This window comes from Mustela lutreola, chromosome 6 (assembly GCF_030435805.1).
Source record: "Mustela lutreola isolate mMusLut2 chromosome 6, mMusLut2.pri, whole genome shotgun sequence".
NCBI lineage: Eukaryota > Metazoa > Chordata > Mammalia > Carnivora > Mustelidae > Mustela > Mustela lutreola.
The window spans coordinates 65,322,626-65,337,797 of record NC_081295.1 but is presented as its reverse complement, the minus strand read 5'-3'; the positions used below and the strand labels follow the sequence as shown (position 1 = coordinate 65,337,797).

Below are 15,172 nucleotides of genomic sequence, written 5' to 3'. Positions count from 1 at the left end.
AGGCAAAACTAGACACATGGTGAACAGATCATGTCTGGCAGGGATTAAGGGAACAAGGAGAGCCTGACTAGAGGGGCAACACGACAGAATTCTCTGGGGCGAGAGAACTCTTCTAGTCCACGATTACAGTGGTGGTTACATGACTGCATATTTGGCAAAATTCAACGAATTGTACACCCAAAATATCAGTCAATTTCTCGTAGGCAAAAGTAAATTTTAAAGAGAGAGAAAAAGTCCCCTGCCTACTTAAGGATGTGTTTTCCTTTCACCAGTCAATTTTACAGTCTCCAAAGTCGGCTATCTTTCCAACTGCCCATCCATTAATCACTTACAATCTGGTTCATCCCCTACTCTTGGGCCAAGTGAAATTCCTCTTCTAGGGGCAGTCAGTGACCAACCGGGAACCACAGTGATGACTTCTCTTTCACTCTTTGAATCCTTGACCTCTTTGTCCCTCTCCCTTGGCAGGTGTGCACGGCTAGATTATGTGTTTCCTATCTTTTTGGCTTCTCCATCTGTCTTCTTTTCTGGCTCTTCCCCCTCCTATGCTTGGAATATTGTCCCGGCCCTTTTTCAGTTTTTCCTTCTAGGCTCTCCTTACTCTCCTGGCTTCAATTATTATTCTCTTATGGAATGAATCCCAGAATTCCAGCTTCCACTTTTCTCCCTATCCCCATACTTCTTGCTGCCCATTAGACATTTCTACCTGCACATCTCTCTTACACCATGTTTAAAACAGAAAATTTTCTACTTCTCCCACTAAAACTAGGTCCTCCCCTTGATTACTTTCATGCCATCCTTAAACCAATAAACCAAACTCCAACCAGGAGTATAATCTTAAATGCAACTTTTTACCTATATCCTTTCACACATGTCTCTGTAGAATCTTGAATTCATCATTCTGTCCCCACTTCCAACAGCCCGCCTGGATTTCTGCAGGAACCTCAGAGTTGATCTACACATTCCTGAACTCTTCCTTCTTTAATCCATCCTCTAGTCTACACACCTACTTCAAAATGAGAACCAGACAGGTAATTTCCAGATTTCACTAATCTTCAGAGGTTTGGCTGATCTGTCTGGCTCCACGATGTTCCCCATACATTATTGTTACCATTCTTAAAGTTGGCCAAAGTCAACTGAAGAGAATGATTTTCCTAGATGGAGGAACTATGCATTTGTTAGAAGGCACAGCTGAACTTTTTTACCAAACTTTGCAATCAAGCTTGCAAATTCGTGGGTGCAGAATTACTAAATAAGCATGTTTTGATCAAGATACGTTATTCTCAAGAATCATCAACAGTTTGCCACTGTTTACAGAATAACATACCAGCCTCTCAGCTTGACCGGCAACCACTCCACAATTTGGCCTCCATGTATTATGATTCCTAATTGATCTTCTTTGACTCTTTCATTCTGAGGCACCAAAATTTTGCTCTTTTCCATGTTTGCACCTTTTCCCCTCTTTCCTCCACCTAACTTTATGTATAATTTACCCATACTTTTTAAAGTGTATAACCTCCCCAATGACCATGGCCAGAAGCAGCTCTTTCTTCAATGAAGTCTTCATGACCCACAATTATTTATGAGTTTTGTTTCGCTTACTAAATCCAAGAAGCATGTCTTTGTCAACCTTCTAGCTACCATATTGCTTACTATATGCAAGGTACATATTTTTTGGTCAAATTATCCTAAGCCTCAATATTTTCAGTTTTTACATCAATATAATGAGACCTGAGTTTAAAAAAAATAACCCCTTTCAACAAAGGATTATTTTCCTGCACCAGGAAGCAAAGATGTTAGAAATTTTTTTAGAGAATATGCCAATGTAAATTAGTGTTTCATACATGTGCCTAAATAATGATATTAAAAAGTCCATGTTCCTGCGCACAGCTCTGGTCTAATAATACTTCCCTCTTTAGCAAGATATAAAATAAGAGCTAGTTATAATATAATGGGGAAGAAAGTTATGTAGCTGCCTGAATGAAGCTTATGAACTTTAGGACTTGAATTTCAGAAAGGATAGATTTAATATCAAATTGTGGCCTGAGCCCCTATCTTAAGGGTTGATTTGCAGGTATCTGCAGAAGTTTCAAGCCAAGTGAAACCATGAAGATCACTTAAATGCTGTGAAAGTTATGACCAAGATCACAAACTAAGCCCATATTCTTCTGCCAGACAGCCTGCTGAGGAGAGAAAAACCCAAATCCAGGTTCCAAGTCATTTCCCCCGAAAGAGTATTAACAGAATTCAGATTATAGGTATTAATTTATTTCCTGTGCATGAAAAGTGTTGTCTCATGAATTAGTCAGATGCAGCTTTAAATGTGGTCTTAACTCAGTCGACTTTTTAAAAAGAAGGCATCAAGTTGGGAAATAAGCTGTGCATGCTCACTTTGCACAGCTCTTAAGCATGAGCACTAAAAAATTAAACACCGAAAGCTTGGACAGAGGCAGTTTGTGAATATTCATCTATGTGAGGACTCAAAATAACAGCCTGAAAAAGGGCTTGATGTCCTCTAGTGGTGACATCAAAAACTTGCTTCCAAGTCAATTTGGTTTTTGAAAAATAATGTTGAAAGAACGGTTCATCCTCAAGAAAAATAAAAAAATATTATGAGGAATGTAGCTTGACTACCTTTGAAACAGAAGATAAATATGTGCTGACAGAAATATGGTTTTTTAAAAATTATTTTTATTTTTTAAATTAATTAATTAATTAATTAGACACAGAGAGAGATCACAAGTAGGCAGAGAGGAAGGCAGAGAGAGAGAGAGGAGGAAGCAGGCTCCCTGCTGAGCAGAGAGCCCGATGCGGGACTCGATCCCAGGACCCCGAGATCATGACCTGAGCCGAAGGCAGCGGCTTAACCCACTGAGCCACCCAGGCGCCCCAGAAATATGGTTTTTAAATGTCGGATTAATATAGTACCTTTCAATATCCTTAAGTGTTTTGTTCTATAGATGGTATACCCCCAATTTTCAACCCATCTTTGATATGTACACATATACATATGTGTACATATGTACATATTATACAACTGTATAGTTATGAATAATTACAGGTCTTATTTTTACAATCACCTGAAATTCTAACCTAAATTGTCCTAGGACCTAGAGGATATTATGCTAAGTGAAATGTCAGACCAAGAAAGAAAAATACCATACAATTTTGCTCATATGTGGAATCTAAAAAGCAAATGAATAAACAAAAAGCAGAATCAAACCTATAAATATGGAGAAGGAACTGATTGTTGCCAGAGGGGAAAGGGAGTGGGAGATAAAAGCCTCCAGTTATGGAATGAATAAATCACAGGAATAAAAGACACAGCACAGGGAGTATAAGCAATGATACTGTACTAGCACTGCATGGTGACAGATGGTAGCTACACTTGCGGTGAGCACAGCATAATGTATAGAGATGCTGAATCACTGTTCTACACCTGAACCTAATGAAACACTGTGAAGCGATTACAAATTTAAAAAAAATTGTCTTAAAATTACACCAGTTTTTGCACAGGTAAACAAAAAACTAAGAGACACCTAAGAATGACCATTACCTTAAAATAATCTAATTGAAAGAAAGAGAGAAATAAAATTAATCCCTCAACAAATCACCTCTTGATGGTAAAAGATGTAAGTCCCTACTTCCTCCCTGAACACCCACCTATATACAAACCTGTGATTGTTAAAAAATAATGAACTGCAGCATTTGGATGTGTATGAGGTGAAATATGTCCATAAGAATAAAGCACTAACATTGGAGTCCTATATTCAGATATAGATAACATGTTCTAAATATATGGAAAACATTTAAGTTATTAAAATTCAAGGAGTCCTTAGTTGTTCACTCAAAATATTTCGATCTAGATTTTAAAAATCTATTTTTACCTTTCTTCTATTTTTGGTACCTGCTCACATATGCACTTCTGAACACCAAAAACATTAATTTAGAGCTACAAAAAATAGGAAAAAGATGTGGGCCAGAAATAAGTTTTACTTAAATCATAAGTACAAGCATTCAAAAGACCATACATAATATGTGTCTCTTGGAAATCAGAGTTTCTAAGCAAAGGTGTGAAAGAATTTTTTCTTTGAAGGAGATGGCAGCCAATTAAGTTCCCCCTTCATAAAAGAAAAGATTTCACTGATAGTCACATGATTTGTGTATTAATTGTTAGAAACATGACCAGTTCATTAGTTAACATGCTCAGACACTGAAATGCTAGTTTGTAGTTCATTTATATCTGAACAAATTGTCCATGTGCAGGTTCTAGAAGACGCTTTTTTCCTTTTTGTTGAGCATAAACTGGTGTGAATTAACTTTCTGGAACAATGTTTTTCAGAACCAGTCACTTAGTGGGAGATTAGGTACCAAACCATTTATATTCACAGTAAGGATGCTGCTCTTCGGCTGCCCCCGCTTGGAGAGGGGCCTCCCCGCACCCCCCTCCCAACACCCAGCCCGTCAAGTTCGATAAAGCCACCCCTTCCCCACCCCTAGTCAAAATAACAACGGCCTAATCTTCCAAACACATTAAGACAAAATAAACCACTCTACAGGAAGTAGCATGACTTCAAAGTAAACAAGTTCAAGGCATCTTGTCAGACTTAACCTCAGGTATTTGGCTGAAGAGATTAAGTCATTAGACCTTAGGTGTCCAGACTCTCCCTAGCAGAGCAGTATATTTCCAAAAACGGTTACAGGTTTTCTGGAACTTCCGCATTAAAATAAGCATACCATCTAAATCAAAAGGTCTTTGGGTGGGGGGAGGGTGGGTAGGAGAATCAGGAGGTTCTTACATTTAGGGAAACAATGGTTTCCGATTTTATGTGTGTGTAACCAGAAAACGCAGCGCAACTGGGGAACCTGCAATTTGAATTCTTTTTAAAATAAGAAACTACCTCCCGGTCCTCATCCCTGGTGTGGAAAGGTACCAGAAATAGTTTACCGGTAAGAACTGAAGAAACTAGGAGAGAGGAGGGGATTTGCAAGACAGTTTCTTAAGAAAAAAACTATCACGAGGGGAAACATCGTCCTTCTACAAAACGGGGCTGGGAAGAGAGACTTGGTGCTCGCTTGGAGATGTGAGCCCGGGTCCCCGAATGTTAAGGCGGGGGTCGGGGGGGCGGTGTTACCACCTGAGCCGACGCTCCCTCCTACCTCGGGTAGGCGCAAGGACTAAAAACATGAACTCAGAGGACCCTTTCAAGTCAACGAATCTACGAGTCCGACGAGCCCGCACGCTCAGGCTCACTGTCCTGCAACTAGCCCTGCAACCACCACCACCCCCCCACCCGCCGCCACCCCACTCCGCGATCTCAGTCCGCCCGGGAAAGGGTCTGAACCCTCGCGCCGGCACTCACTGCGCCACCGGCGCCTGCGACCCCGGCACCGGGTTCGACCGGGGAAGGCGCGAGGGAGCCAGAAACGGATAATCCTGTCGGTCGCACCTGGCCGAGGATTTTCCGGCTGGTAGTTTGGTTTGGGGGATACGGTTTCCCCATTCAACTGAATTAGAGCCGGGTCGGCAGGTGAGAGGGGAGCGGCCGGCGTTTTCCAGTTCCTCCTCCCGCCCGCGCTCGCTGGCGAGTTTCCACCTGTTGTGGGAAAGTCGAGGTGGAGCGTAAGAGGGGCGACCGGAACTGGGGCCGGCCGGCCGCCCGCGGGACTGGGGCACGGCCGACCCGGGCGGCCGACGCACAGCGGACGGCGGAGGGCGGAGGACAGGCGCGCTCCGAGTCCGGGTGCGCGGCGCGCGGGGCCGGCCGTTCCGGGCCGCGGTCCGGCGGACGAGGGGACCACCGGTGCCCGGCGCGAGCCCACCCCTCCGGCTCACCGCCCCCGCCTCCCCGCCCGCGGGACCCCCGCCCGCCCCAGCCGTGCAGTCACCTGTTTCACTTCGCACAGCGTCGTCGCCGCCCCTGTGGCCGTCGCCGCCAGCTCCTAGCTCCGCCATGGTGCTCCGATGACGCGCCCGGAGAGCCGCTCCGCCCTCTTCCCCGGCCTCGTTCCCGCCGGCCCCCCGCCTCCAGGGGCCGCGGCCCAGACAGGTGAGCGCAGTGTGGGGAGGGACAGCGGAGGGCGGAGGGAAGAGGGAGCGCGAGCCGGCCCGCGGGGAGTCGCTGGAGCCCGGCGTGCGGGCGCGCCCCCGCGCGGGCAGGTGCGGCGTGGCAGCCGCTCCGACTGACGCCGCGGGGTGTGGGCTGCGAGAGCGGCGGGCGGAGTCAGGCACCTGGTCGGGAGCTCCTGCCCGCCCCTGAGACCGCTGTGGGCCCCTCGAGGTCTGGAGGTGGGGCGACGACACTTAGTGCCGCCTGCGAGAGGGCGGTCTGAGAATCAGCCCGAAGGACGCGAGGGCTTCGGGACGCTCTGTACGCCTCTGAACTCTGAAGCAGCCGGGTCACTTTCGACTTCGCCAGGGCTGGAGTTCAGGGTGACAGCTCCAAGTGCATGATGCCACGTGGGAAGCTGAAGTACACCGCCTGGATTCCACGCTGGGTTCCGGTTTCCATCTGCGTTTTAGGGCGCCATTATCTTTTCAGCAGCTTTTGTATCTGATGAGCCCCGGGGCACACAAGTCAGTGAAACTTCTGCCCAGTGATGTGGCTTCTTATTCTTGCTTTCCGATTAGTAATTACTTGGCGATTTTTGGCTTGCTCAGGAAGACAAGGGGGGAAAGCAATAGTAACAATACATGTATAACAGATTATTAGCTGAGGAGAAACCAATTTCTGATCTTTTACACAAATAAGCAAAAAGCAACAAAACGCAGAGGGGGAAAAAGTAGCTTGCATAAATGGAAACATAAGGAACAAAACAGAGCAGCAACCAGTTCCGCCTGGTTACACAGAAATGCGCTCCCACAGTCTCGGTTGGCAGAACGTAACCAGGAGGTTCCCAACAATTTAACACCCTTTCAAGGACTTCAGCAGAATCTGTTGCAGGCCCACGAGTGCCTGGGAACAATGTTGGAGTTCTTGTTAAAGTGACAATTCATTCTCACCATCCTTGCATATAAACCGGACCACTCAGCTCAGGAGTGGACTGTTTTTATTTGGTTTACTTGTTCCCTGGCTGACCTGGTAGGGGTTTTGACTGAGGGGCAATGATGCCATGGTGTATAGTAATGGATTTTTCCCTTAGTGCCATTTCTACAGTGAGTTAGGCAAACTGATCATTTAGCTGTTTGATCTTCCTAAATCACATTCACATCACTCATCTCAGGTGCCTAATCAATAAAAATAAAGTACCAGGTGGGTGGAGGTGGTTGTAGACCTGAGCTTGGGTCTCAGCAAAGACTTTTTTTTTTTTTAAGATTTTATTTATTCAACAGAGAGAGAGAGAGAGAGAGAGAGATCACAAGCAGGCAGAGAGGCAGGCAGAGAGAGTGGGGGGAAGCAGGTTCCCTGCTGAGCAGAGAGCCTGGCTCCATGGGGGGCTTCATGCAGGCCTCCATGCAGGGCTTGATCCCAGGACCCTGAGATCATGACCTGAGCTGAAGGCAGAGGCTTAATCCACTGAGCCACCCGGGCATCCCAAAGACATCTTCTACGACATGAAGTCATCAGTTTGAGACACTCCTGTGAACATCAGAAAGATTCTCTTACTTGAATTTAAAGAGCTGAACTCTGGAAGAACATTGATTTACTACCTACTTCAGTAAGCCAGTGGATTCTTTCTGTAATACATTACCAGCACCCCCCCTCCCAAGTCAAGACTTACTGTTGTTTGTGTGTGTCTTTTGTGGTTTGGTTTGGTTTGGTTTGGTTTGGTTTGGTTTCGCTAACTTATGTTTTAGGTTTTCGCTAACTTATGTTTTGGTTTGGTTTGGTTTGGTTTGGTTTGGCTAACTTATGTTTTAGTCTGTCACAGGTTACACAAAAATAAGTGCTATAAGAAACACATCAAAATCCTGCACTTAGCCCTGAATTGGCTATGTGTTTCAAACTTAATGCGGTGTCTGGAACAGGGTGAGATATTGCATGAAAATGTGGTGGGGGACAACATCTGTTAAATGTCACACACCACCATGTTGCACTTTGTGCTGTACTTAGCACAGAGAAGCCATCTGTCTGGAGTTCCCACACCCATCTCAGAATCTCTCCAAATAATCACGGTTCCCTTTTCCAGGGGGCCTCCTGATGCCATTACCCCTCTGTTCCTGCCTTCTTTGAAAACTCAACCCTCTCTTCTAAAACCATCTCCATTCAGGGCCCCTACCCCAACAAGGACATTCAGGGCTGATTCTGAAAACGTCTTCCCTTGACATCTCACCCTCCCAAATCTATTGTCACACCTTTTGTTCACCAAAGATAATAAATGTGCCATTTTTTTTTTTTTAATCTTTGTTTAACCAGCTTTATTAGTCTTTGTTGCCTGTCTGTAAATAAACTTTCCAGGTCACAAAATCAAATTTACCTGTTATTAATTTTTAATCTGTTGTTCTGCACATCTGATAATTTTCCTCTTGGCTTACCCACTGACCTGGTTTTTCTCATTCTCCTGTGACCAGTTCTTTTGTCTTTGGCTGATTTAAATTCTTCCTTCCTCCCAAACCATCCTCAAACTTTTCCCAAAATTTTAGGCCACGACCTTTCCAGCTCTCATAGCCCTCATTTATTGTCATATCCAACAAGGTGATCAGGAATATATGCCCTTGACCTCTGCCTAACTTCCACCAGTCCAATGCACATTTCTTTCGGAATGCTCTGTATTAGATCATCATGTCAAACAAGCTTCCTTTCAAAGTTGCCTGTTCTCAAATTCTTCTCCTACTTGCATAGCTTCAACATCTATTCTTTCCTGTCCCTGTCATCACTGCCCAAATCATAGTTCCTCAGTCTTGTCAACTCATGGTTTTAATTCCACCCTCTCAATTCCTACTGCTCTGCTACCGGACTCTCATTCACATCTGAATCAGTCTCTGAACCACTCTGTCCTAGTTCTGTTCTAATTTCTCCACTTCACTGGATTAATCTTCCCTTACACTGCTTCACACCCACCCCTCCCTTGCTCAAAAACCTTTAACAGATTCCCCATTTCTACATTAAATGCCAATACCACTTCCTTCCCTAACCACCATCCCCATCACACCCTGAGCTCTCTCTCCTATCCCACTTTCCACTTTTTATTTCTAGAACTCCTATTTCCAGCCAAATATGAGTCAAGCTAAAATTTGTGTATGCTCTAATATAAAAGTTGTTCACTTTCTCCAGAACATCTTGCAGATCCCCACTTTCTGCCTTTGTTCTTGGAACTCTATATGCTGATTGACTTCCCCGGTCCTGAGTTGTTGAATTCCTTCTTTCTGATGCCCCAGTTGAGGTCTGCCTCCTCAGTACAGCCGGTTCCATGGCCCTGGCTCCCAGCCAGCTTGTCCTCTGAAGCTCTCCAGGGCTTCTGGGTTTGCATTCATCTGGCCTTTAACATAGAGTGGGTGTTATTTGTTTTTGCAAATTTGTCTCTTCAATCTGATATGAATTACTTGTTTTCTCCTTCTCTATAGGGTATCTATAAAGTCTGACCATTGATTATCTTCCTTGTTTACAAATTGCAGATGTTCTTGATGACCTAATGTGTGAGCCTTCTGAACTCGATAGGCATCATGCTTATCTCTTCTGCTGCCACATTGCTTCACATGTAGGCATTCCAGGGGCTTCACAATAATTCCTCATCGCCAAACTGTTCTATGTGATGCCTTAGGAATGAATGAAACAAAATATGCAATGACCGAATTTGGAGAAAAATAAAAATAGGGCTAAAAAGAAACATGAATTCTCCTTTTTCCAGCAAATTCCGGTTTTGTTTCTTATGAGGCTACTTCCACCACCCATGCGTAACTGTTCTGTTACAAATCATCTTTCCAGGCACAGCTCTGAACCTCACTCCTCCAGAACCTCACCCCTCTGGAAAGCTTTTCTTGACCCTCCCACCCCTTAGCAGTCAGATGGAACTGTAGCACTTACTGCTTGTTCTGTTGTTTCTGCTTTGCCTCGATTCCTCCTCTGACAGTGAACTTCAGGGGGCAAGAACTGTGTCTTGTTCCTGCACCACAGTAGGTAGTACCCAGTAAGTATTTCATAAACACTTCTGAATGGAAAGAGGTAACAGTGGCAGGCAGCGTCTGATTGCTTACCATCTGCCGAGCATTGCACTAAGCTTCTTATCTGCATGGTTTTATTTAAATCTGACAACAACCCCTTGAGGAAGGTACATGATTTCCCCCATTGAGGATGAGGAACCTGAGACCTGGAGAGGTTAATTAATCTGCCCAAGGTCAAAAGGGAAGTGATGGTTTTGCTCCAGGCCTAGGTGTCTAGATTCATGCTACACCAAATGGAAAATGAACACTAACCATCTTACCACCAGCTCTATGGAAAGGGACTCTTTATTTCTCTGTCCAGGTGTCTCTTGAAATAAGAAGATGGGACCTGATACTGTTAAATCATCTGCAGAGCATTTTTTAAATCGGACCTATGGGCATTACCCCAGACAAATAAACACAGTTTCTCTAAGGTGTTGGCATCTGTATATTTTATTTTTATTATTTTTTTAAAGATTTTACTTATTTATTTGAGAGACAGTATGAGCAGGGGGAAGGGCAGGGGGACAAACGGACCCCCTGTTAAGCAGGGAGCCCCATGCGAGTCTTGATCCCAGGACACTGGGATCATGACCTGAGCTGAAGTCAGATACTTAACCAACTGAGCCACCCAAGTGACCTCATTAGTACATTTTTAAAAGTATCCCAGTAATTTTAATGTGAAGCTGGGTTGAGAGTCACTGGTCTAGACTAACGCCAAACGCCTTCAAAGTGAAACTTTTAACGGAACTTGGATGATAATGGAATGGCTACTTTTTGTGACTGAGGCCCAATGTTCTGACAAAAAAACGTAATGATGCTGGCCTGGGAATATATTATGAACCATGCAGGGACAGAGGAACCTACAAAGCCCACAAAGATAAGGTAGGAGGAAGATCCCAAGGAAAACCCCATCATTAAAGAATTGGCTGAAAATGGGTAGCTTGATCCTTATGCACAATCTATAAGAAGCAGCTACCATTAGAACTGGGAAGATGATCTGTGGCTTAATTAAGAACTATCCTGTGTTGGGGTGCCTGGGTGGTACAGTCAGTTAAGCAACTGACTCTTGGTTTTGGCTCAAGTTGTGGTCTCCTCCTGCACACGCTCTCTCTCTCTAAAATAAGTAAATAAATCCTTAAAAAAAGAGAATTACGCTGTGTCAGTATGAGTGAAATGACACCTCATTTAATTTATACCTCCCCTCGTTCGAAATATACCCACAGGCTACAAGAAGCAATCATCTGTCCTTGAGATGGGGATGTAAAAAAAGATGCAGCCATGTTGTTCCAAGTATCAAATGAGAAAATAAGGTGCAGTCTAATGCAATACAAGAAATATCAGACCTTGATTTTCACATAGAAATAAAGATGACTCTTATTCTTTCAAAGACTGTTACATATGGGTCAAGTTATGATACATACGTTATATCTGTCTTGCATAACAAGCAAGTTCCTCTGTGTGTTAGAATTTTGTGTTTATCTTATCCATCTATCTAGGAGCTGCAGACTTCACCCTATTAACACGGGCAGGTTTATAAACTATAATATTCAGCTTCAAATAAAAACGTTTCCCTCAAATATGAGAACTAAGCAATTAAGGAGACAGAAAATGCAGTGTTCTCCACTGGGATGCTATTTGCAGACCCTTTGAGATATACAGTAGCCACTCAAGATAACTTGTGGCCTTGAGAAAAAACACAGGGACTTTCTTTTACATAAATTCTTCTTTTTTTTTTCCTTCACCCTCTCTCTTACCACTCAGGTACCCTGAGGGACAGCCTGCAGATCAATTGTTCTTTGATTACTTGAATAGATTCTATTGAAGAACAAAAGAAACAACTAGAAATTTGACACAGTGGTTCATCTCATTTGCCAAAACAAAATAAGAACTCTTCAGAATTTATCGAACAGTATGTTAAGAGTCTTTACTTTTTAGAGTAAATATGACACAATGGATAGCTTTAGAACAAGCTAACATTACTAGGATTCAGACATGTGCAACTGGTACAGTTCAGTAGTGCATACACGACTCAAATGAACGTACTATGGGCCAGAAACTTAAGTTACAAAATAGAGTCAATATTACAATTAATACAGATCAGTAAGTAAAAACCGCTGCTTCTCAGATTCTGCACACTTTAAAAAAAAAAAGCCAAACAAACATAACCTTTACACAATAACCCAAATTATGCATTTCTACTCTGAGTATCCTACATACACACAGAAGTCTAAAAAGTTATGGTCACATTTTGGTTTTGTTCCAGTGATGCACAATCACATGAAATGTTCTATCCGTTTTGTGTAAAAGAGACATATGGCCGAAGTGCAACAGCTGCTAAGTTAAAAATATTTCCATAAAAATGTTTAGACGAAAATAATCCCAAGCATCCTGATGTTTAGGATTATTTTTGAGAGTCCTTACAAAGAGTCCTTATGAACAGTAGAAATAGAAGCAGTTAGGAAATTTCAGTGTATTTTGTCTTTTTTTTTTTTTTCTTTTAACACAAGTAAACAAATACTGGATTTAAAGTGCAGCTTCTTTCTCCTCTCCCTTAGATTCTCCCTCCCCTGCGAAGACCAGTTCTGTTAGACTCTCCACGGGAGGCTGGACACAAATAGAGCCACAGTCAAGTCTGTGTATCTCGAAAGTCGGTGATGGCCTTCCACAGCGCGCAGAGCATCCCTCCCCTGTTTAAGACACAAGAACACGGGGAAGAGAATACCTCATTTGAAACACTGCTCTTGACATATACAAGTGACCTTCGCCTGGCGCCGCTCTGATCAGAACACGGAGATCCCAAAGTCTTATCGGTCCTCATGTAATTCTTTCTGTGTTTTGTCATTATCCCTCCCTGCCTTTCCTTTCCATTCCCCCAGACTACCAGTTCCCAAAGCATCATTTCAGGTTTTCAGCACATTTGAAATGGGTCTTTACAGAATTCTGTGTGAGTCACTCATGGATGTGCTTGGCCTGATAGAGAAAACTATGATAAGAAACTGTATCACATTATACATGTTACAGGATGGCAAATGGGAACCTGTCCTATTATTTCTAATAATTATGGTATAATCATGAACTAAATGAGAGCAGTTGCTTAAGGCAGCTTAAAAATAACTGCATAGCCTCAGTCTACTTTATTATCAAGAGATTCTTTGAGTTGATTTGCATTTACTAATATAGAAATTTTGGTTATAAGAGTACCCAGTAATAGCCTGGGGAAACAAACTCCGTTTACGCAGAGCAAATGTGAACCACAGAATGGGCCCCAGGACTGCTGAGATGGTAAGGGCTGGGGAGGGGCCCAGCCAGGGCAGGAGCCCAGACTTCTCAGCCCAGCGCTCTTTCCACCAAGAAAAAGGGACATAAAGAAAAGAGTGGTACCTTAGTCTGAGGCATTTTAAATCATCACGTGTAACATAGTAGAGAACATCCTCTAGTGAATAATCCTCAGCCAAAAACTGTGGAGAAAGTAAAACATACACAAAAGTAAGACATTTTATATATACCTTTAATAAATAGTAAACTCTATTCACAATATAAATGGCAATAATTTAAAAATGAATCTAAAAGGAAATCTACTAAAAACAATCTTCTGGAGTGATTAGGAAAAAGTCCCCCCATTACAAAACAAAGAATACATCCATATGACTTCCAAATGCGTAGAGATCACAAGCAACGTAATTTCTGAATGGCCTTCTAATGAACAGATAAAACTCATTTGTAATTACATCTGCTGTTTGTAAGATAACGTTTGTATATTTTTTTAACTTATTGAAATTCAATTAGTTAACATAGAACGTATCATTAGTGTCAGATGTAGAGCTCTGTAATTCATCAGTTGCATTTAACACCTAGTGCTCATCACAAAACGTGCCCATCACCCAATTACCTCATCCGCTCCCCCATAATGTTTATATTTGAGAGGTTTTTTGCTGTGTAGCTTTATTTTTCTCAAGTGGATAAAAAGTGTTCCTGAAAAGGTATTGTTTACACTTAATTTCTGAATTTGTTTTTCACAGCTGATAAAAGGTATTTTTAAAATAATAACTATAAAATCAGAGTCCTGAATTTAAACTGAAGCTTTAATTTTAAATAAAAAAATCAATTTTTTATTGGATCATCAATTACTACTCTTTAATTGTGACTTGAGTCTTAGTTTGAGAAATAAATATTTCAGAGAACTTGAATGGACACATCATTCTCCATAAGCAAGAGAGTGGTTTAGGTAGCAGTAACTTGTTCAAAGCAGATTTCTAAGGAAACCCTAAATTCTATTTAGTAGCCCAATGAATTATCAAGTGAAGAGGAAAAAACCTTTATTCTTTGTTATTTAAAAAATTTAAACATAAATCTAAAATTAATGTAATATTGTATTGGGGCCCTTTCTATAAAATAATAAAAAATATAACCTCTTCTTGTGTGTATGTGTGTATACATGTATGTAATCTTCAAACATAAGTGCTACTCCTCCCGCCAATTTCCCAAAGTTTGTAAGGAGCAGAGAGGAATCAGGTCATTATAGATCTAGAAAGTGTTCCTGACACAAGTTGACTAACTAGGTCTATTTTATTAAATATTAATAAATAGCCACTGCCCAGTAGAGTCTAATAATGTTGTGAGAGAACTAAAGAGTTAAATAAAAGAGAGAATTAGAAACTTTACAATTTTTGGTTTTGTCTTGGTTTTTCCACTCTTCCTTATTTTCAGTTCAAAAATATAAAAACTCCTTAGAGGAGTCCTGGACCACAGAACTTTTGCCTGCTTCACTTTTTTGCACATACAGCATCCCAGCCCGCGAATGATTTTTCCCTCCTCACCTGCCCCTCCCCCATATACATACAGATGGCATGGTTTATTCCTACATATGCCTTTAGACTCCAGCTCATTCACCGACCTCTTCCTCTCTCTGTCCCCAAACACCTGATAACCTCTCCTTCATAGAGCTTATCAGGGTATCATTATACTTTATCTGTGGAATTATTTGACGACCACCTGCAGGCCCTAGTCTGCAGGCTGCAGGAGGGCTCACCAGTGTATAAGCCCCATGCCTCACACACTGTAGGCACTCAACATTATGGAGTGAAAGAA

At 42.4% G+C, this 15,172-nt stretch overlaps 2 protein-coding genes and 1 long non-coding RNA gene across 6 annotated transcripts in view; 1 reads left to right on the top strand and 2 right to left on the bottom strand.

Annotated features, from left to right (window-relative positions):
* Window positions 1-6,019, bottom strand: part of MAP7 (microtubule associated protein 7) — a 167,729-nt gene extending 161,710 nt beyond the window's left edge. For 2 of the 4 annotated variants that reach the window (XM_059177465.1, XM_059177466.1), the window contains exon 1: window positions 5,890-6,012. In XM_059177465.1, coding sequence (XP_059033448.1) covers window positions 5,890-5,956 — 67 coding nt within the window. In that variant the 5' untranslated portion in view covers window positions 5,957-6,012. Of the gene's footprint in view, window positions 1-5,450; window positions 5,598-5,889 lie in introns of all 4 variants that reach the window. The other 2 variants (XM_059177458.1, XM_059177460.1) reach the window with 2 other exon arrangements.
* On the top strand, window positions 5,914-14,748 carry LOC131833765 (uncharacterized). The gene is made up of 2 exons (XR_009354619.1): window positions 5,914-6,050; window positions 12,640-14,748. It is a non-coding gene; the product is annotated as an uncharacterized LOC131833765 (long non-coding RNA).
* MAP3K5 (mitogen-activated protein kinase kinase kinase 5) overlaps window positions 11,983-15,172 on the bottom strand; it is a 202,316-nt gene continuing 199,126 nt past the window's right edge. Inside the window, exons 29-30 of the mRNA XM_059177456.1 lie at window positions 13,466-13,542; window positions 11,983-12,771 (exon numbers count right to left, since the gene is read on the bottom strand). Of these exons, the coding sequence (XP_059033439.1) occupies window positions 12,711-12,771; window positions 13,466-13,542 (138 nt within the window). The 3' untranslated portion in view covers window positions 11,983-12,710. The remainder of the gene's footprint in view (window positions 12,772-13,465; window positions 13,543-15,172) is intronic.